At 34.1% G+C, this 27,087-nt stretch overlaps 1 protein-coding gene across 3 annotated transcripts; it reads right to left on the minus strand.

Annotated features, from left to right (window-relative positions):
* Positions 1-11: 11 nt before the first annotated feature.
* On the minus strand, positions 12-27,063 carry BuGZ (Bub3 interacting GLEBS and Zinc finger domain protein). 3 transcript variants are annotated; one of them, XR_001846527.1, is made up of 8 exons: positions 26,878-27,063; positions 26,380-26,687; positions 26,055-26,319; positions 25,617-25,989; positions 23,722-24,102; positions 17,577-17,703; positions 16,736-17,490; positions 15,007-15,286 (listed from the first exon to the last, which is right to left on the minus strand). XR_001846527.1 is itself a non-coding variant. In XM_017606087.1 (7 exons), exons 1-7 carry the CDS (start codon positions 26,916-26,918, stop codon positions 17,381-17,383), a joined length of 1,605 nt encoding a protein of 534 aa, XP_017461576.1. In that variant the 5' UTR covers positions 26,919-27,063; the 3' UTR covers positions 15,007-17,380. The 3 variants fall into 3 exon arrangements, 2 of the variants coding, with proteins under 2 accessions (XP_017461586.1, XP_017461576.1); XM_017606087.1 differs by having other exon boundaries at positions 15,007-17,490; XM_017606097.1 differs by lacking the exons at positions 15,007-15,286; positions 16,736-17,490; positions 17,577-17,703 and adding an exon at positions 12-76.
* Positions 27,064-27,087: the final 24 nt, after the last annotated feature.

Consider the following 27,087-nt stretch of genomic DNA (forward strand, 5'->3'; position numbering starts at 1 on the left):
TGCAGGTTTTCTTTTACTTTTATTCTCCCTTTTCTATACTAGTTAATACTTCAACTTGGGATCAATCTGCGTAATGCTGAAAATAGATAATTATATTAGTTATTAATTGAAATGTTTTTATTTGCAATATTTAAATTTAAAATTAAGGAAGTAACCATACAGTTATATGATTAACCTGATTTTTGAGTTTTAAAGGGCAGTTTCTCAACTTAATTTTAAAATTTAGCTGGCATTTATGCACAAATTTTGCTACTTGAAAAAAAAAAACGATCCTAAGAAGTCCCTTGTTAATCGCTTTAATTGAAAATTAAATTATTTCCATTTTTAAATTTTACATATATATGTATCTTTTCCCAGCATGAATTTAGCAATCAAGTTTATGAATGAGTATCTTTTATGCAAAAAAAAAAAAACAAATAAGCCTACAACGCAATACAAAAGCATTCTGCACAATAACATTGATGTCTGTAAATAGTTTCGATTTTTCTCCTTTTTTTTTTCTTCAGTACTTTCTTATTCAACGACCTTGTCCAATCACAACTTCAAAACAATTTTGCATTCGTTTGCCACATAGCGTCACCGCCTCTATTGTAGTCATTTGTTTGTAGTCTATATTTACGTAACCGCTAAAGTGGACAGACAAGCGAATTTGTGCACCTTTCTATTCCTTTGTTTAAGCTTTTGTGCTTTCGCATTGTACGCATGCAAACAAGTTTAATCCAAAATGGATACAATGATAGTTTCGACTGATCAAAGGCGCTTTGATTTTTCAAAGAGCACAGAAGTACATACATACGAGTACACACATATTTATGTACATATGTATATATTTCTTACCCACTAATCCATAAATTTTTTTGGTGTTCGAGTGAGTTCATAAACTTTATGCAACCCACATAAAATGGAACAATTTATTGTGTGCCGATATAAAAGTAGCCCAATGATCAAGCAACGTTATGACCTCTGACTGTTCCTTTTGAAACACTTATTTTAAAATGAGAGACGATCATTATCTATTGACTTCTTTTTTCTTAATAACAGACAGTCGTGTTTATAACGGTGTTGCTAGATTTCACCCAGACTGGCGCGTAAGCTTCTCAAGAGATGTGATGGCACGCCTCGAATTATTTGCTGATACACTCGAGATAAAAGTCTTATTGCTATAAGCATTTCGTAGCGTAAGTGCACATGTATGTATGCTGAAATTTTCGAAAAAGAATTTAATTGCGTTTTTTTTTTTTAATCAAATACTATGTATGTAAGCGCCCAAATAGCGAAATAAATGTAACGGTGTATTAAAGCTTTTGAGATGGGAAATTTCAAAAAGTTTTAAATATATATTTTTCTTTTTTCGGTTCAAGGAATCCATTTACTTGGTGGCAAGAACCACCAAAAACATATTTTGAACTTTTTTTAAGTAGATTGCATGCGGCTTTAGACCAAAAACGGGAAAACCCCAAAATTCGTTTACCTAAAACAGCATGCAATGCACTTAAAAAAAAATTGAAGTATATTTTTCGGTTTTTGCGACAATGAAAATTTATTCCTTTGACGCAAAAGTAACACAAATATAAATGTTTAAAACTTTTTAAAGAGTTCGTTGCATACAGTTTTTTTGGAGGTAAATTTAAAGACTTAGGTAATTAGTTTACACAACGAGACTAGTTTTCCAGAATTGTCGATCTCAAAAGGTTTAAAATATTTTTGTCTACCTTTATTCCACTATTGCTTCACGAGATATTAAATTTTGTTCCACTGTGCGGCGTTGCCAACATTTTTTAAGTTCTCTGTCTAATATCAACAAAACCTTCAGTAGGTAGTCTATATTGAGTGCTTCACAAATGTGTGTGGCCTTAAAATTAAATGGCTTTTTATGAGTGCTACAGACGACTACAGAATAAGCTATTTTCTTTATGTAACAACAAGATTTTCGACATTCCCATAGCCATTATATTAAAAAAAAAAACTCGCAAATTGCAAATAAAACTTCCAACTTCACTAAAAAAAGCCAAACGCAAATAAATTCTAGTACGCAAATAAACTCTGTCTTGCTGATTCATTTTGGAAATACACTTTAGTCAATTGCCCTCTAAAGCCAATGCAAATGCCTCTGGTGGGATGCTGTAAAAAACCTCTAACAATTTAATTTGTATGTACATAACTACACATATATGTATGTATGTATACATAAATAATTATAATTATAATTTTTGCACTCATTAACATATTCAAATTCAAATAAGAAGTCCATAAACATAATTGCTAAACACTCGAACTTCTCAGCGTTCAAGTTCATAATGCGGTTGAACTAGTTAGAAGCATTATATATGTAAATACCTGTATGCCCCATTCACCTGCCATTTTTTATTGCCACTTATGTTTGTTTTCGAATATATTTTAAAGTAGGTACACATACATACGTACATTAAATACAGTGCTGTTAAAAAATAAGCAATGTTTGGTTATCTTAGTCGTCAATCATTGTATTCAGGTGGTGTTAAGTCTTATAAGGTGTATGTACATTAGGGCGGTCCAAAATTAGTGAAGTCGGAATTTTTTATGCTCTCACCCCCTAGGATGGTTCTATATCGAAAGAGGTGTATCCATATTTTTTTATTTTGAAATCAAAAAATATTCAGAGGTCGCTCAAAGCGCTCAAAATTTTCCGTGTATTTTGTATGGGAAAAAATCAACTTTTCGTGGAAATGGTATGGAATTCTTGAAAACCAATATTTTTCGATCGGAAAACTCTGGTTATCTTCAGGAAAATTCCAATAACAATATTTAATTATTTATTTAAACATTTTTTAATAATGAAGATATATTATTTATCCACCCATTGCATTTTCTGGCATTTTCTAGAGGGTTTTGACGGTCCTATAAAATAAAGTTACTAAGAATACATTGTTAAAAAAATAATTCGGTTTTTTATTGGGAATCTTTTGAAGAGAAACAGTCTTCCGATCGAAAAATATTGATTTTCGAGAATTCTATACCATTTCCACGAAAAGTTCTTTTTCCTCATGCAAAATACATGGCAAATTTTGAGCGCTTTGAGCGACCTCTACAAAAAATAGGGGTATACTTTTTTTCGATATAGAACAATCCTAGGGGGTGAGAGCATACAAATTCCGAATTTACTAATTTACATGCATTTTTGGACCACCCTAATGCACATGGTGTAAATCAGCGACCTCTTCTTGTTTTTAGTTGGCGCTGCAGATCCTTCTGATTTTTTTTTTTTCAAAATAGTTCTTGTTTCGCATACGACTGAGTCGCCTTCGGATCTATAAAAATGAAAATTTGGCATCAGCGTTGGCGTTATTGATATTTATCGGAAATATAGCCATATTCTCCATTTTGAAATAAAGGTGTTAAGAACATAAAAACATTCGTTGTGTCATTGATAAGGATTAAATTGAGTCTATTATCGATAAACACGCCAACGCAAACGAAAATAGGCTCGCTTGTCTAAAACCTGGTTTGATCTCGAAAGGACGAAGCTGAGGGTTGTGCTCAACGTCACTCTACATAGCCGTATTTTTATTTGACACAACATCGTGGATATGACCTTATGAGCAATTATAAATAGACGTATTTCGCAATATTTGACGCATAGAGCGGACACTCCTTTTTGAAAGTTGGCAAATGACACTCAGAATCTTATCTTTAATTTGACGGTATTAAAACTATGTAAAATAAAACTGGTTTCCATTTTTCGAATAACTCGAAAACCGGTTTTGGAAAAAAGGTGAATAATCGAACGCCGTAGTGGCCACTATTTCACCGAAATTCCGTAAAAAATTCATGAAACATTGGAGAACATGTATTTTGGGGATTGCACATAACTTTTTCCTTGCTTGAAATAAAAAACGTAGGACGGCAACTGCAGTTTAATCCACCAAACCAAAACAATCCAAACACCCAGGCCCATTGTACTTAAAGCCAAGAGGGATTATTTAGAGGATAGTGATATATATATATATATATATATATATATATATATATATATATATATACAGCTGTGATGGGAATTCATTGCTCCTCTGCAAACCTACCAGACTATTTTATGAATCTTAGCAGTTTGTTGAGGGAAAGAGAATGTTGTAGCTCCTCCACTCTTAATCCATCCGATCCAAAAATGTACCATTTAAGTCTGGCAAACACGATGTACACATTATCTATAATGGCCTACGGTGATCACCACAGTGTGCTGTCACCCGACAAGTTCAAGCTTGTTCCATCTCGTAACGGAGTTCAGTTTTCAATACCTTTAGGGCAGCTTAGATGTAATTGCAGACACTGATTTTATTTCCGCGCTACCTTTTGCCAATTATCCAGTCTGCCACTTTTCGTATTGCAAATACTTCCGATTGAAATACCGTTGCCAATGCATACAAAGCAGTAAAGCACCCTTAAGTTACCGTCCAGATGCCATCCAGCTATAATAACACTTTTAGTTTTAGCCTTCTTTACCGAACTCTGCATTGTTCCCTTGTTGAATAGTCAACGACGTAGTATTTTCTTCAAAAGTAGACTCAGTTTGCCATTAGCTGTCGAAAACAAAGGGTATTTCTCTGGACGCCTTCTAAACAACTCTACCTACTTATCGTAGAAACTTAATGCTTCAGTTTTTTATCTAAATTTTCTACTATCTGTAAGGCCGGATCAGACGACTGCGCACTTGCTCAAAATGTAGAGTAAATTGGTACCCCAATCGTGTGATCGGAAAAAAAAAATATTTAGACTAGTGCCAATCAGGAGAGACTATTTTTATATACATATTGTTTAAATTTATGGTGGCTAAAGAAATTTTCGTTCCATTTTTTGTAGTTTGTGCTAATAAATAGATACAAATAAAAAAAAAATATACAAGTTTCGAAAATGTACCAACACTGTGATCCGGCCTTTAGGTATTCGCTTTTCTTTAAAAATTATTATTTATTTTTTTTTTTAACTACTCAACTGCTGTGCAGCGCATTTCAAGCCGGCATTTCAACGTTCTAGTTGTTTTTAATTTGTTCGTTTTTGGCGTCGCGACATTAAATATATGCGCATAAATTTATCGGCACACGTTTGGGCATACAAATATGTATGTATGTGTATAGGTACCTGCACGCATAATATATCTAACACAAACGTGCTTCAACACAAATACAAATTATAGGCATGTGCGCCCTAACGAATTTTCTGTGTAACGGTCGCGGGAGCGACAGTGAATTTTAAGCTGTCAAAGAGTTTTTTTTTTTTGCGTTACCCAAAATATTGTAGTATAAACGCCAAGTGAAAGACAGGTAGGCAAACCGCTAGCTAATTGTATACATACATATGTATGTGTGTGTGTATGCAGTTTTAGCTAGTGAACCGATCACGCGAACGTGCTAGATCGCATTCACAGCAAATGTGCTGTGCTTTGCTTTGACGCGCACATACATACATACATACATACAGTCTGAATCAGGTTTGCAACTTAAGTCTTTGGTTTGGTTTCAAGGCTTAACGGCTTCGTTTAAATGCTTTGCCATTCGCTTTTCATTCGCTCAAATGATTATTTAACCAAAAATAAAACTGAAATCATTTGAAATGTTCTCGCCTAAGTGCTTAGAACAAAATTTAAAAGTATTTATTAAATGCATTGCATTTCGTTGGAAATTTAATTTGTTCTGTATATTTGCAAATACATACTTATTAAATCTTTTATGTCATGCCTTGCTAGTAAAATTCCCCAAAGTTTATGGGCATACTAATATTATACGTGCCGCATTTAGTCACACCGAAATTACGTCATTGTTTGTCTTGCACCGCTGACAAACCGAAATTTCGCTACTTTTGTGTACAATGAATTGTTTTTTTTTTTTTTTTTGAATGCATTACTACCGTTGCTTAGCGCATTTGCACACTTTGGCGGCTGCTTCAGCCGGTAATTAATGCTTTCTTTGCAATTTAACGACTATGTATTAGTTGTACATACATATACATATATATATATATGTACGTGAGCGGTAATATAACTAGTACATATGTACATTTGTATACTGACATCATTTACATACATTCGTTACATGCGCTTTTGCAGATCTGCTGATCATCACTCGACTTTAGTAATAGATATGCATCAAGGCTGACATTTTAAATAAATTGTCCATTGAGCGCGTTGATTAAAGACTTTCAAGGCAAAATTAAAATAAAAACTTCAGGCGGTTGAACTGATACAAATTAGGCATTTGTTGTATGCGACTTTTTCTTTCCTGCCACCTGAGAGGTTCACTTGAGCCAATTTGTCGGCTTTTAGTTGGTTTCAAAGTGACAATAAAAACTGAGGTGATGCAAAAGCAATACAAAAGTGTTTTTCATCAATATTGATTTATTTCTTATTTATTTTGCTTTGCTTGCCTTAGTGTTTTTTTATCTATATTATTTTATTTTATTTTATTTATTTACACCCAAATTTATAAAAAAAAGAGAAGACTTTAACTGCTTTATAAATCGAAATTTTTTATGAAAATGTCACTTCATTGTAATAACACCGTTAGTCTTCATCTAAGTGTTTTTTTCTTAAATCTTTCAACATCATCTCTATAGTAAATATATTTGTTGTTCACCGCATTTGTACACAAAATTTGTTATTAATATTCTTCTTACTCACATTCATCTAACGCGCACAATCGGCAGCACCTCTGTCAGCCACAACAGCCACAACTTGTTTATCGTTAGAATTACAAAAAACAATACGTTTACGTTTAAGTTTAAGCAATCCACTGTCAGCGACACTAAATTCTCATTTTGCCGCTACAACTTCTTTGCCGCTTGCCGCTCAAAACAAAACTAAAAGTTGTTCCGCCAAATTGAAAAGCTTAAAATGCAACAGCACTAACTAAAACGCCAAGCCGCAGCAATGAGCCATTGAGTGAGTTTGTTTGGAGTAGGACAGATGATGCTTCACTCAATTTGATTTATTTCAAAAAATTACTCAAACTTTTTTTTTGGATATGCGCTAATCGTAGGTAATACAGAATTGAATGAATGACGCTGCATTGGTATGAAAATTATAAGTAGTGTTGGGCACTATCGATGCCAAAAGTACTCAGAACTCGACGATTCTCAAAAGGAACGACAGTACCCGATTTTAAAAAGTATCGATACTGAGCACTCCAAAGTACTCAGTAGTTACTCACAAAAGAACTCGAAAGTACCTACTCAGAACTTAAAAGAACTCGTAAACACTCAGTACTTAAAATAACTCGAAAACACTCAGTACTAAAAAATACTCTGGATCGATACGAAGTACTCAGTATGAACTGTCGTTCAGCTACTTAAAAGTACTGAGTTTTATTTACATTTACCGGTATTCAGAAATGATTGTACTTGATTTATTTCAAGTTTTAATAACTTTCCAGTACAATACTTGTACCCAGAACAGTTAGCCATTCAATTGACTTAATTTGGGATAAATATATTTTTTGAATTCGTACGATGCACGATAAACGCTTGCTTTCTGTTATCCTCTATTACAAATTGATATTTGTCGCATGAAACGTGATAATTAGCTAAGCTCATTAGTGTTGGTTCTCAATAAAAAGTGAACAAAAACCACAGCCATAAAATATTTAATTTTAAAAACCAAAAAGGTGGCGAAAAAAATTTCGAATATAATAAGATCGAAAAATATTATCGGAATACTCTAATGAATATGTAAAATCGCTCAAATTTCGACTCGTAAGTTAGGCTAAATTGTACGACCCGACAACATTGGCACTGTCTACTGTCGTGCTGAAATAAGTAAAGTGCTGCCAAGTTTTTCCGTTTTAATACACTAGTCGAGTCGAAATCTTAGGGAATGGCATAAAATTTTCGATACCATTCGACTCTCGAAAAAGGACTTGCGTTCAAAACGACTCTCGCAATGTGGCTAATATTTTAGGGGTTTGAATTCTTTTCGCCAAACCACCTTAGCTTATGACACATATTAACATATAAAATATTTATTAAAGGATACCACCTTTTTCAAAAGCTTAGTTCGATTTAATTAAAATCGATTTGCTTAAAAATTCAAGCTCATTTTTTATCAATAATTAAATATGACAACATGGGTGGGAATAGATTTTTATCTAGAATTTTTTTTTTTAATTTTTGGCCCAACATCGATGCTATGGGGCGAAATCTGTTAAACTCGAAGAAAGTTCCTTCGCTACTTGTAAAAGTGCGTTTATCTACTACTAGTTGACACTCGCAATAGGGGTGCTAGTTTTTGTAAATCCAAAAAAATATAAGTAAAACTACCAACTAACGAAGCAACGAGCTCGATGTGAAGACCCCTAATGACAAAAGATGAACATTTAGTGGATTTTAATAAAATATTTTAAAAATTATGTTTCCAAGTTGGTTTTAACATTTTAGGTTTTTTTTTATCGACCTTTTTCATTTCGACATGATATGATTTCGACATTAAAAAAAACTTTTAAATTTCTACATTTTTATTTCTGATTTATTGTACGGTTGCCGTGTTGTTTGCGTTGTTTACAAATACTTCAAAACATTTAATCCAAAACGCATTTCAGGCGTCGAAAAACATTGACCTGGCTACTTATTTTTGATCTGCGCGAATAGGAAACCTTTGGTTGTCAAATCAGGACCGTACCGTAAATGACCTATTATTTCGTTGTTTTGAAAGCCCAAACACGTTTTCGTTTCGTGCTGATGTTATAAAAAATTATGGCACCACTTTTCTACTCACCATGAATTTAACGCCAAAAGCCAAATGCTCACCGCGTATGTAATGCATATGCGAAAAATGTAACTGCTACAAATGCTATACATGCAAATAAAAGATATTATGTCGAATTAAAAATTAATACCTACCTCCCAAATAAGGGCTTGCATTGTTATTTTCCATTTATTTTGGAGCCGATCGTAAACAACGAAACAAATGAAACAACAATTCATAGCGTTGATTAAAGTTTATATAAGAAGTAGCTTGATATATATTTAAATATAATAAAATTTACAGAAACACTATACATAATTTCTTCTTTTTTTTTTGTTTTGCTTTTAAATTTATGGTATATATTGCATTACACTTGCATATAAAATTACATTCAACTGTGAAACAAATTAATAAAGAATACCGTAATCCAAAGTATAGATGTACATACGAGTATGTACATACATATGTATAAAAAAAGAATAAAAACGAGAAAATGAAATATAAAATTATTTCAGCAGATAAATATATAACAACAAGGTATAATTTAATAACTACATTTCAAAGTGGCGAAGAAGACAAAAAAGTAGGCCTTTAAATAATAACTTAGTACTTACTTAAGACTATGATTAGTGTATTGATTGATTTTGATTTTTGTTTTCATTACGTTTTTTTTTTTAACAGTAATTACGATACGATAGTATGTAGAATAGACAAAAGCATATACTTTTGTTTTTGTTTTGAATTTTATTTTTTTTTTCAATTTTAAAACAACAAAAGCTGTGAAACACAAACCAGCGAGCTGTGGAGAAAGTAGTGCTTATTTTTGCTATGTTTTTCAAACTATTTTCGGGGTATATAATTTTTTTTTTTTTTTTTTTGTAGCTGGTGTACACATCTGTTTTTTGCATTTTTTATATTTTTTCTGAACATTTTTTTTTTATGTGTGTAACTATAACCGCAGGCGCATAACTTCATACAAGTAGATAGTACAAACTCTGCAAACTACTGTATACTATATTGTTTAATTATTTATTTAAAATATGTATTCAAAGCTGAAAGCTAAACTTTTGCCTACGCATTTGCTGCTGTAAATTCAAATTTATTTTAAAATTCTTTCAACTTATATGATATATTTATATAGTATATGTATGCAAGTAGTAAAATGGTGTTGAATAAAAGGCCGCTTGAACATTTTTATTTTTATTTTTTCAAAGCTTGAAATCGTTTTAACTACTTTTCGCTGCGCAATAAATGCAACCTTTATCCGATTTCCTAGGGACAACAAAATATACTTCGAAAAATCATTTTTATATGTATGCCCTTACGTTTAGTAGTAAATCTTTCAAGCATAACATAAAAAGAATGTAGAATATTAAATATATATATATATATGCATACTAAATAAGCGAAAAAAAGCGAAAATGTTTTGCATTTTTTATTTCATCTTTTTATTTTTGCAACCGGCAATCACTGCGCACAGAAAATCTCTGTAAAAAAAAACTTAAAGAGCTTCATAAACAGACAATTTTTGTCATAAACGTAGCAAACAAAAAAAAAAATATTCTTAGAAAAGATATATGCAAATACATATAAATTTATATATATATATGTACTAGGGTAGTGACAAGGACTAAAAAATCCAACAGCCTGTCCGTTGGGACGCGCCCAGGACGCAGCTATGATGTGCGCAAACACATCGCCTGCTTTGTGCGTGGCAAGCAACAAATGCTGCAAACTATGTACAAATGTGAAAATTAAATTTTTTTTGTTTTAAGAATTACACTGTAAAACATTCGCTTGCATGCGACGCACCTTTGCAAGGGATTTTTTAATCAGCAAAATTAATGTGACACGCTTTCGATTGGGCGCTCGCTCCCAGATATTAAAGCAAAATTGATAAATGTTTGGGGACAAGTATTATTTATTGATAAATGTAAACAATGAATTACTGTGTATTTTAGAAGAAAATTATATAAAGTGAGGGGGTAGATAGTAGTATATATACATAGTGGGTGGGATGCAAGGGAAACCAGGGCTTTGACAAAATTGACTAGCAATACGAGTTCAAATCATACTCAGATTTTAGATGTTGAAGAAAAAAATCAGTTTTGTAACAGACAGGGTGCGCGCAATTGTAGAGGTAGGACATACGCTCAGCTCACTAAATCAATATGACATAATATGTATTAATATATTCAATGAATGAAGTCGCATGAAAAAATTATTATTGCATTGTATTTGATTCAAAAAAGTATGTGATGTGATTGATTTGGTCATACCAAATGATGTTTAACCATTTTCTTTTAAACTTTTTAAACTTTTAGTGATGTGATGTTACACGAGATAATACATGACGACATCACATCATATGACAGAACATCTCGTGCATCATAATCTTCATGAACCGTTATTAACAAAAAGAACCATTCCAGCAACGTTAAGTCCTTAGTATGATTATAGTATAATCATTATACATATCCAGCCTTACCGCCAAAAAAAAGGTTTTTTTTTTTTAATTTTCAATTTTTTATGCAAAAGCGCATCTAGACGTTTTGAGAGTATTTTTGCATCATAAATAATTTTTATTTTTCATTTTTCATTTTAATATTGATTTTTTCCCCCCTTCCTAAGCGTTTTCATGAGCGCCTTACACCCCCCTGCATGGTTACAAAACTGTTCTTTTTTTGCTTATTTAATTCTCCCAACCGTCTTAAATTTAGTAAGTAGTACCTGGTATTCAAAAATACATAGTTGCAAAATCAACCTCACCAAACAACATCAACAACATAGCAAACAGCAGCAATAAGTAGTAGCAAGTAAAAATTAGAAACAATTGCACGCAAATATTGTTGCTGTCAACTAACAAATACATTACATATAAAAATATTTAATGATGTATTATTACCTTGAAAAGTATTTGTCTAACTAATTATTATTAGAAACAAATCTATGTAAGTGAAAGGGGGTAGGGGAGAGCGAGAGCGAGCGCGACCAACTACTCAGGTGTCGCCCAGCGCAAGCGGATAGTCTGTCGAAGAAGAAGACGGGTTAGCGAAGTGCCGTTTTGCCGCAATTTGAATATAAATACTTCAATTTTTGCTAATAAGTGCAAGTATGTTTAATAAATGATACATTTAGTAATACCAAGAAGTTTATCAGGCAGGTTCTGCAATTCACCTAAGAGTGAATTTCAAACCCTGAAAATTTGAATTCAAAGCGAATTTGATTGAAATTCACTCGGAATTTAATTGCTGAACCTGCCGCCTGCGTATTTTGCATTTACTAAAATTTCTACCAAATACCCTTTACATTAACTTATTCACGGACATCTTTTGAAAATGTTACGTACAAATTAGAACAAAAAGTAAAAGAAAGATAGAGAGCTTAGAAGTTAATGTTATTGCTTTTTTTTACGATTACAGTGTTAATTTAAAACAAATATGAGTTAGCACTTTGCAACTTTTCGGTTTTCCATTAAACTTTTTTACTCTCCTGCACCGAGAATTTACGTAATTAGACAAATTTTTGGCACGCAACAACGGCACAACCCTTCTTGGCATTCTTTTCATGCCACACCCTAATGCCATCCGCTTTGCATTGAGGTACCCACGGCTCGCATAACTCTTTACCCAGCGGCATGCGTTAGCCGCCGGTGAGCCACTGCAAGCCAGGAGTCCAACATCAATTTTGCGCGGCCGCAGCCATATAAAAAAAGCGTACAAATAATTGCTTGACGATACTTAAAAGGTGATGCTGTCATCTCGTATGTAGTATGTATATATGTATGTACATATGTGTGTTACTGCAGCCAAATCACTTGTCACTTGTTCATATGCAATAAGTATGTATGTGTATCATTTACATATACATGTAGATACAATTAGGGAATTCACAAGACGTGTTAACCGTCGTAAAATCTTAAGCTTAACACTTGTTTATGTAAAATAGCGGTTAAAATGGTTGGGGGGTTGGCTAATTATATATTCTTTATCAGTTTAAAAGAATTTCGGTTTAGTTAGAAATCCCCTAAAACCATTTTAATTAAAAAAGATGTTAACCTTAAGATTTTACGACGGTTAACACGTCTTGTGAATCCCCTAAATATGTTTGAATAAATACGTATTTTAGCACATAACTAATTACACATCAGTAATGTACCGTACCTGGAAATATGTATGTATGTACTTAATGATATCGACCCCCCTTCGCGCTTTTTTTAGAAATTGGCTTTTTGATCCAAATTTGTTCAAAAAAATTTGAAAACGTTCTCCTGTAAAATTTAGTTTTTGACACATATCCACGATAATTTAACGCAAAGGGGTCGATACATATGTATATTAAATGAATGTATGCATAGTGTACGTGTATGATAAAATATTTTTGCTTTGGATTCAAAGGTCGGCATTGTTTATTTAGATTTTAATAAACAATTTAAAATGCAAACAAACAATTTGTTATACAAAGATGCCCATATGTATGTGAGTGTGGAAAGGAGGAACATAACTAATTTCGACCATCATTAAAAGGAGTTTTTTTACACAACACATACATACATATACATAAATATCCTACTGTAATCGTGAGGAAATTTTTTAATTAAATGTTATTCTAGTCAATCAGATAGGCCATAAAAAAAACACCCTGCCTTCTAGCCAAGCGTAACATAGGAAAAAAACATTGCTCTGTTACCTCTAAGTTGTTACCTCTTCAGGAGTTTCGAGGGAATAAGGACTAAACAGTATTTATTTAGAAATATTTAAGTCAAGAAAGACAGATCCAAAAAAAAAAAATTTTATTTCCCAGACAGTTTAAAAACCCCAATTTCGAATCTCTTTTTAAATTTTTGGCATAGGATAAATAATTTCTAAGCTTCAGCTCGATAAAGCTTGAGTGGTCTTATTGCACTTATTATAACTAAAAAAAAAAAATTTATAAAAAAAAAAATCGAAAATTCTATACATCGTCCGTCACTGTTCATACATTTGTTTTAAAAGCTTTCTGGACTCTTCTCTAAAAATTTAACAACTGCCATTTAGATCCTTTTACATCAATCTCGACGATATGTAGTAAACAGAAAATTGCACATACAATTTATTGAGAGATCGGAAATTTCGGTGAGCCTTATAGATATGCCACCTTTTAGAATGGCCATTAAAAACGTGCAACACAATGTCGGCAAGCATACATACATAGTTACTTATGTATATGCGTGTACTTCTATGCACTGCAACATTCCATGTAGAAATTAAAAATAATAAAACAATTACAAAATGAATTTTTACGCTTTTTCAAACACTCTTACGATGTGCATCTGGCACATGTGCAGATCCACATGTACCTAAGTACATATGTATGCATGTGTATATGCGAGTATGCTTGTGTGCTTGTACGTAAAGAACACCATAACCATAAAGCCGATATAACCATAAAATACGAAATTAATATTTTTGTTTCGATTCAATACCTACTCGGTTCGGTGCAGTAACCAGTTGACTGTTCATTTATGTATAATTTTAGCTAATTATTGAAATTCGTTAACTTACATATCAGTGCTTGTTGCTGCTGTTGATTTGGGATTTTAATGTAATTAATTAGGAGTTGTAGGTTCATTAGAAAATTATGAAGTCGAAAAATTACGGAAAACTTACTTTTCTACATTCCCACAAAAAAACACGCAATACAAAATTTCGATACATCGCTTTTATAGCCCGGACAAAAAACACTATACGAACACAAAACTTTTAGGAAAAGAAAATATAAAACAATTAAGTTCGTACGAGGGATTAAAATAATGTGAAAGCTGTAGCGAGAAAAATTTTTTTGATTACGAAATATCACTTACAATTACCGTATGTTCGATATTCAACGGCTTATTGCTAATAAAATTTGAATTTAAATTACAGTTAATAATTACTATGCATTCTAAAAAAGAGGTAAGTAAACATTCGTTTGGTAGGCAACAAAAAGCACACACTTTTTTTTTTTTGACACGATGTGGTACATTTTAGGATGAGCAGTACCTATGTACGTACGATCAAGGCAGGACGGCAAACGAAAATACAAATTACAACAACACTGGCAACATACCTAATGCCTCACTCACTGGTAGGTGGTAGGACTTCGCGGCTCATTCAGCAATCGGAGGCACACCGAGAACTATGTATGTGTGCATATTGAAATCTGTGAAATGTATCAAATTAATATGAGTTGTATGTATGTATGTACATATGTAGTATATATGTATGTAGAGCTTTCTGCTTGGTTACGGCCTTATCCATTAATCTTGATTTAGTTGGCTGTCATTTACATACTAAATACCATACATATGTTTAGTACACTAATTATTGCGTGCTTTGAACTTTTTTATACTTATTAAACAAATATTACGAAAAACGAAAATTATAGTAAAGAGTGATTGCTTACTCAGTGGCTGTGTGCTACGGTTACGTATGTATGTTTGAGTTTTTTTTTTATCTTTTACGAATTTTTATTTTATTTTTTCTATATAAGTTAGTCAGTTGCACACGGAAAATAAACTACAGATCGAGCGCATCATCGCAATCGACCAACGTTGTCGTGGACCTGTTAAAAAATTAATATGAATTTAATATACGTACATAAAAAATTTCAAGTGATAAAGAGTGATGAGGAAAAGTTTTAAGTAAAGACACAACAAAAAAATAAATAGTACAGTGCCAAATTATATGAAAATGCAATTTACCACAGTTATGACTGTGCGATTACCTATGTAAATTTCTAACACAAGACTAATGCACGAAAAGGTGAGGAAAAAGCGTAGTCTACTACTTAATTTTTTTTAGAAATTTAAATAATTTACAGATCATATAAAGTTGGGGAGGTTAGTATGTGATGGGAAGGTTATGTTATGAGTCCGAAAACGGACTGGTAAAAATGTATACACATGTGCACAGATTATAAAAATTTTCAAAAATATCCAAAATTCCAAGGTACATTTAAATTACAATTAAAATTAAAAGGCCCTTTTGAAAATAAATCAAGAATAAAAATATAACCTCATCTCTCAACTTGTTCTTTTTCTGCGTGCATAGTGTCTAAGGAAATGTGTCAATGGGAAGAAGTTATATATAAACCAGCAAAAGAGCATTAAAACTTATCCGCAAACATATATGTGCATATGTATACAAAATGATGACGACAATGAAAGCTTCAAAAATCAGCGAAAAGTATGTATCTCTAATTAATTTAATTAATTTTTAAATAGTGATTTGTGAAAAATACACTGAAGCCAAATTATGTCAGAAATCTAAAAAGACCAGAGACCTAGTAATGGAAAAAGTTGTTATTGAGATTAGTATTATTCAGATGAATATAGTATTTTGTAAGTACATATGTATGTACTTATTATGAATTTATGTACACTCCATGAATGGTTTGTTTTATGTAGTGTCTATATACTACGGTTGCATGTCATTCATCTATAATGCACTATTGAAAATATATAAACGAACATATGTATGTATGTACATATGTATGTATGTACGTATGTATGTATGTATACTGTCTGTATGTAATCCATATACAAGGCTATAATACACATTCATACTCAATAATAGTCACTTAAATTACGTATTGGTTGCAAAAACTTACGTTTTCTTCTCAATTTATTGCGTGCCTATGTTTGCTTTGCTTTAAATTTTTTTTTGTCTAACCATACTTAAGTTTAACTGAAAAAACTCGCTGATAACTAAAAACAAAAACAGAGTACATATTATGCATGTATGTATGTATGTATATATATAGGAGTATATGTGTATGTAAATAGCATTATATGTAGGAAGAAATTAGAAAACTAAAGCGAATTCATATGTGTAAAAAATGATAACAATTTAAACGGAAAACTAATACATTATATAACTATAATTACTAGCCACCACATTAACCCAAAGCGCATTTGCACATAACTTTTTCTAGTTGGTTAAATTAACGATTTCTTTTTATATGTGTGTATGTGTGCGTGTGTGTGTGTGTGTGTGTGTGTGTGCAAAGTACCAGCTGGTAGTTCTGCTCCATCCCTCCGCCTGCCTGTTTGTGTGATTGGCTGGGTTCTAGTGCACTTATTAAGTGCATGAGTATGTGTGACGGCACGGCTTTTAGTTAAAATGGCTTATAGCAACAAACTTTAGGTGAAGGGGCGATATTAAGTAGAGTACAAACTTGTTTTCTGTATAAGGCGGCAATAACAATGCTGCTTAAATAATAGGCTCATTCAAATTTCAAAAAAAAAAAAAAAAAATATTTAGTAGTTATGAATTTAAAAGTGAGTTTACGAATAGAAACAATGGATTTAAAAATGTTTGAACTTGCTTGTTGCCGCTCTAGTTGTTTTTGTTGAGGGCGTTCAAATTTAATGTTGTCTTTGTGATCATTGATAACGGCTGCATCCGTTGACGACAATACGCTTGCCAGTTTTTTTGCCTTAATCAGCTGGGTGGCATTGCTGCGCTGAAATCTTTTTTTATGACATCGATGTTTCCGTCGTTTTCATTTTCCATTAGTTTAGAAAATTTTTTTGGGTGATGCTAAATGCATTATTGCTTGTTTCCAATTTTATCTTTCAGGTGGATATAATAACGGCATCGGAGTTTCTAAGAGCGGCGTCGACAAACAAATTGGCGGCGCACCTTGGGCAACGGATCACCGAAATCGTGGCATCATTTGCAGTACAGGATGACCGGCTGGTAGCATGACACCCATACCGGGCATCGGCATACCCGGCATTTGTATGGCTTGTACTGGCAACAGACCTGGCAGCGTATGAAAAAGTATTTTAGCATTCATGTTCTTCTCTAAGTTGACTACTACTTCTATATAAGCGTTTTATTGTACTCACCTGGCATTCCGGGCAAACCGCCTGGTGCACGCAACATATTGCCACCCAGCAACGGTCCATGCGGTCCCAGTGCCATGGCAGGACGCAGCATTGGTTGCATTAATTGCATTTGCCCTGGCAACGGCATCTACAGTGCATCGAAGAATGATAGCAACAGATAAGAGACATAAAAGAAGTAAGTTATTAGCGAATTTTCAGTTCAATTGTTGTATTCGTGTAGGAGCGACAGCAACGGCTTCGCGCACATTTCATTTACACAAAAAATAGCTAACGTTATTTATATTATTCATTAATTCATTTATTTTGATGTATTATAGAGAGTAGTGGTGATATATAAAATAGATATAGTAGTATATATATATAATAATTGTTTTTTCTTCGCATTACAATGAATATTAAAGGCATTTTGGTAATAGAAGTAGAAAGAAAAAATGTGAAAACGTACTTACATTAGTCGTTAAGTACTCACTCTTTCTCTAGCTCTCTCTCTCTCTCTCTCTGTCAGGAGCGCACCTTCTCTTTTGCACTTTCACACTTTTATTTAAAGAAAACTACTAGCAGAAATTACGACTTCTATGTGTATAAAGGTACTAATTATTTGAGAAATAATTTATTTCTTCACGTTCTCTAAACTTTTAATTTCAATTTAAAACATATTTCAAAAAAAACATTTATGTATGCTGAAATTTATTGTAAAAAGTGTGGTTTGGTTTTGAGGCTCAAAGGGTTAAAAACTTAAGAACCCTTATCTTCTTATTATTCAAAGCTCATGTACTAAGGCTTCGCAGAACTAAGAAATTCCTTTATTGTGGCTCAGACAGTTGCCGGCAAAAGTGTACTTTCAAAATGTCTTCAAATTTTCAATGATTTTGATAAGTTCTGATTCTCAAATACCATTTTAATCTGAAATTGTAGATATTTTAACTCTTCGCCACCAGAAAGTTTTGCTTTGAGCAGCAGGGGTTCGTGATTTTTTTCCATATTTCTTTTATAGAAAGAAAAAACTCCCTTAGATATGTTGAAATGCATTGGAAAACGCATAGAAAATGCAACAAAACATCCAGCTATGGTAGACCAAGCTTGGTGACCAAGGATTGGGAAGGCTTTTATGACGATACAGCGAGACAACAAAGCCTCTACTGATTACTAAAAAATGTTTATCGCTGCTTTCAAATTTAAAGTTTATTAGCTGGGACATTTTCTAGAACCTAAAATAGCACCCTAGAGAATATCTCCTATGTCACTGTCCAGCTACCATGGCATTGCTTTAATATCCTGACTGAAAGAAATTGCACACCAAAACGCTTGCAAATTGTTAAAACACAAAAAGTGCATTGTGACCAACGAGTCAATGACTAAGGGCCAGATCTCAACGATCAGCCGATCTAACATAACCTAACCTAAACATAGGAAGTCTACTAATCTTCGTATAAAAAGTATTTATTTGTATTTACATTCAGACATTACCACTCAGCATCGACATGGTTTGGAAAAAAGAAACATTTGAGTGAGTATTGGCCCATACCTTTCGAGTCATATGCCTATTATTGACTTTCAGTTAATGCGAAATAAGCTAAATACAATAAATGTAGCGGATGTGAGACAGTTAGGTGGAAATAGCTGACGAGCATGTGAATGTACGGGTGAATGACTACGGTTTTGTGCAATGGGTGGGCATGACTTTGTAATTTTGAATAGGCATGGCTGGCATAAGGATGGGAGGCGGAGGGTGAGGGTGAGGGTATCATTTAATGGAGATACGATAGAGCGCAAAAGAGTGCTGATAATGATGAATTTAGTATGCATAGCGTTTGTGTCGATGAATACATATGTAGAATGATGAAAGTTTTAAATTCGATTTGAATTGGGTTTCATTGGCTGCACTTGCATTTTGAAGTTTTACATGAGCACTTGCACTTAAAAACTAAGTAATTAATAATAAAGTTTGTTGTAAATGCAATTCTTGTTTTTGTTGTTTTTATTTTGTGTAATAATAAAATACACTAAATGCCCCATCACGTTTGTAATTTACAGAAAAAAATTAACATTTAGATATTTTTAAGACATATCAATCAATCAATCAACCAACCAACTCAGCAACTATTTATTACGACAATTCAATTATGAATACTAAAATTGTGAAAATTGTACTTACTTGAATCTTAGTTTTTTTTTTTTTTTTACTTATACAAACTAAATTTTTATTGAAATTGTTAAATTACTTATCTGTTATTTTGCTTCAAGATTTTTTTCTGGCTATTTCAGTACGCCCACAAACTGTTTATGTTCTGACACTTCGGTTTAAGCAGGTGTTAAAGTAACTAGATTAATTTTAAACCATTTCCTTTGTTTTGAATCCTAAAATCGTTCTTAATGAAAACCAATGTAGTCAGAAGATTGTATCTTTTAGTACTAACGCAACTTGCGGTGGGTTTCAAATTCGCAGACTCTTACTGCCGATTTCACGAAAGCAATTTAAATGAAAAATGATTTTAATTTTTTGAATTTTATATGGAAATTGACGGAAAATAAAGAATGATTTTCCATTTAAATTGCTGGCGAAACCGGTTGTTAATCTCCTTGAACAGAAATATCCCACCGAATTAGATGGGGAAATATTTGAGGTTATTTTTTTGGCACGTGCACATATTTTAATTATGCCAGGAAATTAAAAAATAGCAAATTTCAGAACCAATCATTTTATCTGTTTAAATATGTCTTTGCTACTGAAAGTGCCAACCCAAACGTATTAAAATTATATTTTCATTGCCTTTGAAACACTCCAGGAACTAAAAGAAAATATTTGGCTAGGCCCGGCCTAATGTTTACAGCTCAATGAATATCGGCAACGGTGCATTGCACGGCAAACCCATTGAAATTTGAAATACCTAAAAATCGTTACACTCCTATGAATTTGTTTTTATAATTACTTATTTGGCATTTACACATTTTTCTACGTGTTTGGGAGAGCTTTCCATCCGATTTGTGGACTGGGTCTTCGTTTTGTCACACAAATGGAGTAACCTACAATGTTATATCTGAGAAGCTTTTTCAGACTATAGTCCTATGAATGCATTAAAAGAATTCTTCTCCAAAAACACGCCGCTGAAATTAACGCAATCGTGGGTTGACAACAGGAAACATACAAGAACTACTACAAAATGAAGGTTAGGACAAAACACAAAAGGTGTCTATTTTATAAAAAAATTAAGTAAAAATAAAAACAAAATTTTGCGTTGGCGCTATCGAAAAAAATATTTTTGGCCCAGAGCAGTCCCTTGAGCAGCATTCCGCAAGGCTACATATCGCACACCTAGATTTAAAATGCGATCAACTAAAAAAAAAATTGTCGGCGATTTTTTTTGCATAAAACTGAGAACCTCCTCCTTTGTTGGAAGTCGGTTAAAAATCTACTGTTATACCTGTTTTTGTATTAATTGCGTTGAATTTGTATGATCCACAAGCAATTATAATTCCCTCTCTGAATTTTGAGTAAGCTCACGCTTTGCTTGGCTTTAACCCTTCTGATGTTTAAGCTAGAGCTGGAACCAAGACCGTCTCTGTCAGAATGGTGGCTGATAAAAGATTTTTTAACATGGCAATCGGGCCGGTAGCCGATTCGTTCTCTTGAAAAAATCAAAGCCCTTTTGGTGATAGAATCATGAACATGTTGCTACAGCTTCTATGGCCTCACATAAGGGACCATTTGGATTAGCATATCCCAGAGGTGTAGAACAGTACACGTCGCTTATAGCTAAAGCACTTCTTAAACTTATGCTCAACAGAAGTATTGCGAAGAATGAACAGAAAAATTCGCTGTCTTTCAATAATTTTTTTTAATTACGAGTATCATAAAGCAAGTTGTATATTTGCCCAAAAAAATAAGAATTAATAATTTGGAAACTGGTTAACAGGTTGTTATACGAAAACCTTAGCAAAACGATAGCAAATGTCCCACGAAAATGGCAATAATCTCAATGGTAGACCCGGATTTCAGCCACATATCCACACACTAGTTTACGAAAAAACATTCTTCAAACGATGTAATTTTCAGTCACACTAAATAGGAGATGATTTAATAACGGCCATATATTAGGGAGCTAGAAGGGAGAGTTGCTTCAGCAAAGCGCCTGAAAAGCCTGCTCTTATTGCCCGAAACATGGACAAACATTATTTTGTCGAAAATAAGTCAGTTGCATAAATACTGACACTTTAGGAAGGAAGAAGATTGACTTCCTAAACGGCAATTACTTTGCATACGTACAAAGTATAATGTTCCGTAAAGCCAAGCTGTAAAATGTTGCCAATGTATACTTTTCCAAAACGCATCCGAAAAGTTATCGAAACGTATCGCTAGAGAAGTCAGCGAATCACAAACAAAGTTGATGCTTCATTTGCATTGTCTCGCAATTTTATTGTTGTAAAGTGAATAAAAAATACAACCTACATATACATATATATAATCTGATAGCCAAACAGGTGTGAACAATTGTATTGGTACGATTTGGAAGTCGGCCGAATTTTTTAGAATGAGAATCTTCCGTAAAATATATTCATGAAAAATAATCCCATTTAAATTTAAAAACAGAAAATTTCTATGCTTAGATATCTTAACCCTATAAAGAACAAATATCAACAAACAAGGAACCCAGCAAGAAGACTATCGGGTAAATACCTATCGCCGATATCTTTGCAAAACTTCCTAAATCGCCGTTATGCATAAAAATCCAAAAATCGGTATTAAAAGAACAGATTTGTATAATAATAGCTAGAGAAAACGCCGCCTATCAAGGAAATTCCTTCAAAGAAAAACCGTTTTTTTCACTCTCCTGTAAAATTTTAGTGTAAGATAGGCTGTTTCGCAAAGGCATCGATGAAATAATTTAACCGAATGCGCTAACATAAGAGGCTGTCAGAGGTGGCAATGCAATACATTTCAAAAAGACTGTCTGATTGAGAAATTACAGAAAGCAGTTGCATGGGCCGTCACATCTTGCATGTAAAGTGTCTTTCGAAAGAGGTTTTTTTATTTCTGAAAGGCGAATCGCAGATTGCTGGTGCAGCATGAGCAAGTTGAAATATATTTCCGAAATCGATTTGCGCGCTCTCAATTACAGTCACATCTTGCAACTTTTATTTCTGAAACTGATTTCCAAAATGTGACAGAAATTTCTCTTTCTCAATTTGTCCAACAAAACTACACGGAACTCTTGTATACTTTTGATCTTGCATCCCTTTCTTTCTTATACACTTGGGAGTCATGTGTTGGTATTATTGTTGGTTTAAAGAGAAATTCTTTCAATGTATTTAAGCTTCGGGTAATCGCGTTTTATAGGGAATGAATAAGTCTCGAGGTCAGACACGGAAACTTTTGCGCGGCAACTCGTTACTTGTGGGATACGGAGCGACAAAGAAAGGGGAAGGGCACCAAGTTGCTCGTGCTCGGCGAACATGCCTTGTGCTCTCGTTCGTTTGAGTAATTCATGTTGGCGGTTCATAGCTGACAATTGTGTACAAAAGAATTGCTCTGTGTGAATGCGACGGGCAACAAACACAAAAAGAGAAGTGAGCAACAAAAGTTTCCGTATGCGAATTCAGTCTAAGAAGTTCGATCTTATGATGCCAAATCGTTGCGAAATCGTCACGTGCCAAAACTAGGAACACGGAATACTAACAAACACCAGAAGCAGCGGGCTCAGTAAACCTAAGACAGGTATGGAAAGCATTTTGACGAAACAACTAATACATAAAATTTGCACGGCCCAGATTTATTCTATTATTCGTGAAAAATGCATTTATTTCGCAAAAAGAGAACATTTTATCCTGTTTACGAAGGTTTCAGGTTCTTTCCCATTACATAAAATTGATAAAAAAAAAACGGAATTGGTTAAACTAGTTATCTTTAAAAATTAATGAGCTGAGGCTGTGCTACATTAGGGACTCAAAAACTTTCGCATTTTTAGCGAATCAAAAACAATTTAACTAAAATATGTGTACCCAACATTTTACAGACCTAAATGCATACCCATTCATAGCATCATACATATTTTTGTACGTATGTATCTAATAATCGCGTTAAATTTTTTTTCTCAAATTTCATTTCAGTAGCGAAAAAAGATCAACAAACTGTTTAGCAGACACTTACCATGCCTACGGCCGTTGCAGTTGGTGCGCCGAGTGCCGATTGTGGATGGCCCGAGCGTCCGGCCTGTAGCCTCTGAAGAAGCACAGCACGATTGAGATCTTCCAATTGCTTTTGTTGTTGTTGATGTTGAGCAGCTACCGCTTGAGCGACCTGCGCATGTGCGTGCGCTTGTGCTTGCGCCACCTGTGCTTGTACCTGAGCTGCCTGCGCGTGTGCTGCTGCGTGTGCATGCGCATGTGCTTGAGCTGCCTGCACCTGTGCTTGAGCCTGAGCCTGCGCTTGAGCATGTGCTTGCGCCTGCGCTTGAGCCTGCGCCTGGACGTGTGCCTGTGCCTGGGCCTGAGCTGCTTGGACCTGTGCAACCGCTACCATTGCAGCAGTCTACGAGGAGGAGAGGTATAGATAGATAGATAGACAAATAGAGAGAGAGAGAGAAGAGAAAACGCGCAGTCAGTGTGGATTGTGGTAGCAGACATGTCTGCAGAAATACTACTGATGCGGACTAGGCGAGGTGAAGTCTACTTCGTCGATTTCATAGTAAATTTGAATTTTCGAATATACGGTTTGTTTGGTGATTCGGCAATTGAAGATTTACCCTATTTTACATAATAGAATGTTCTATCAGCTCTTTGAATTTTAAGTTTAAACGAGTTTTAGGAATGTTTCACGTAATTTAGACCTTGGATTGTTTTTAGATAAATGTAATTTAAGCTTCAAAATAACTATAAGGACCTAACCGGATATTCTTACTTTTGCAATTTTAAAATTTGACAACTCTTACCCTAATGTATATCTAAGCAATTTCATTTGATTAACAATTTGAATATTATTGTTTAAAACAAAACCGAGGGAACACCATTTACAGCAATTAAAGCGACTAAAAACTCTTATATTTTCGTTTGGGGAGCAATTGAGTAACACATTAAACCACGCCAGATTGTTGGAAAAAAAGAACGTGTATGCATTTTATTTTAAAAATTTCATGATTTATTTCAATTAAAATCGTCTTTTTATCTGCATTGTAAATTATAAAAATACACACAATATATACTCGTTAAGGTTTGCCGGAATTTCAAAATTGCAAAAATTAAGACAAATTATATAAATAATCTATTTTGGGTTTAACAAACGATGCCTCAAAACTAATCTACTTTATTTTATTTACGTAATCAAATGTGATCTGAAATTTTAGGCTGTGTTTGTGAACTTATTTCACAATCAAATACCTGATTTTATATGCAATTTTTTTTGTTGCCATATTTCATACATACAGGCAGGTTCTGCAATTCACATCGGAGTGAATTTGAGCTAAGTTCGCTTTGAATTCAAATTGGCAGGGGTTGAAATTCACTCGGAAGTGAATTGCAGAACCTACCTGATAATAACGGAATTATCAGGCGGGTTCTGCAATTCCCTTCCGAGTGAAATTCAACCCCTGCCAATTTGAATTTTGAAATTTACTCGGAAGTGAATTGCAGAACCTGGCTGTATGTATTTTCTAAATTTTTAACTCAATTTGTATTTTAGGAAATAGAAATGGAATTCTTAAATGCAAAACTGTCCCACTTATGCAAACATTTCATAATCTAACCTTATGTATACGTATCTGTGAATGAGTACAGCTCCACAAGGAGCATAATACAGCGGAGTTGCGACGCTCCTCTTTTCGGTTATCTTTACTATGCCGCTTTGTTATATTTTGCTGTTTTAAATTGTATGTATGTATATATGAAATCTCTTTGCAAGTATTTTGTTTTTTTTTTTTTTTGTATGACAAATGGGCACTATATATTGTGCCGTGTAGTGTATGAAAATCTATGTGTACTTTCCCTCCCATATCCGCCTGTTCAGTAGTTATATTGACTATGATTTCTATATCTATTGTAAGCACTCACTTCCTGGGCCTTTGATATAGCCGCAGCTTGAGCGGCTGCTGCTGCACTCGACGTACTCGAACTTGTTGGAATTGTCATGGATGATGTGCTGCTCACGACGGTATTATGATTATGACTGAGCGTGCCAGCCGATGTGGTGCGTTGTTGATGGCTGTTGCTGCCTCCGCTATTCTGTAATTTTTGTTGATACTTGGGTTTCCGTGCACGTAACTCCTCCAAGCTCATATCCTCCGGTGGATGCATGATTTTTGACGTTACACCAGCAGCAGTTCCGCTTGGAGCTGTTGCGGGTGCCTTTGGCGCTTCAGCTGGCGCTGTACTTCCTGTGGCACTGGGATTATTGGTTGTTGGCGGTGCGCTAATCGTTGCATTACTGTGAAATAATGAGTTAACAGAATGAGAAAGTAATCCTATTTTGCTATACTGTATTTGCTTTACCTGTACGCAGGGAAAGTTGGCTTTTGAGAAACCGCGGCTGCATGCACCGCTGCTGCAGAAGTAGTGGCAGCCATTGCTGCCGGAAAAAGTGGTCGCGGCGGCATCATGTGTGGCGGCATCATTGGTATACCACCGGGCCCTAAAAATGGAGGCATTGGTGCCATAGGTGGCATATTTGGCATCATCCCCATTGGTCCGAATTGGCCCATCATCGGTGGCATCATGTTTGGGGGCATCATCATAGGCGGTGGTGCCGTTAATGGAACTGTAATTAGTAAGAAATCAATTTATACCGGTTAATTTTCATAAAACTCATACTTCATACTTTCAACTTTTTTCTTTGCGGCTGGCTCGTCGTCGTCCGAATCCGATTTGCCGCCATTTTTCTGTCGTTCATGCTCGCGCACATCCTCCGCTGGTATTCCATCCATCCCGAATATTTCTACTTCAATATTTGAGCGATTGGGCAAAGAGTTGGGTACCTTGTCTACTGTTTCTTTATGCACTTGCATACAGTGGATCGATAAACCGGGCCCTGTATATAATTTCTTGTGACAAATGTGGCACTTGAAATGTTTCGCCTTCTGATGTTGCACCAAAATCTTTTCATCGTCAAATTCACGATTGCAGTACCTATTTTTGAAAAAATAATTAAGGAAATAGCCGTAAACATAAATGAAAATGTTTTGCCAAAACGCCCTTAAAACGTGGCGCAGTGGAGCACCCGACGCTTGCAGCGCTGCTGACGCAGTTACATAAAACAGTATAGACACGATCGTCACACAGGACAAGATATTAGTTTTCATTTCTTTGAAAAGGATACCAGCACCATGGTTTCGAGGCCTTCTTCTTCTTGCGACCCATTTTATTCCTGTTTTGGTTGGTTTTTAATAATCTGAAATTAGATTTTATTTTTTTATTGCAGCTATGCCACTGAAAATTGAAACTTTGCTGGCGAAAATTTTCACGCTCAAGTCAGATATAACAAAATGGCCTACTAAGATTTTCATATTCCTCTTTTGTTGACGTTTAC

The sequence above is a fragment of the Rhagoletis zephyria genome, unplaced genomic scaffold (genome assembly GCF_001687245.7).
Source record: "Rhagoletis zephyria isolate East Lansing unplaced genomic scaffold, Rhagoletis_zephyria_1.1 Rzeph_scaffold_00159, whole genome shotgun sequence".
In the NCBI taxonomy this organism is placed as follows: Eukaryota; Metazoa; Arthropoda; class Insecta; order Diptera; family Tephritidae; genus Rhagoletis; species Rhagoletis zephyria.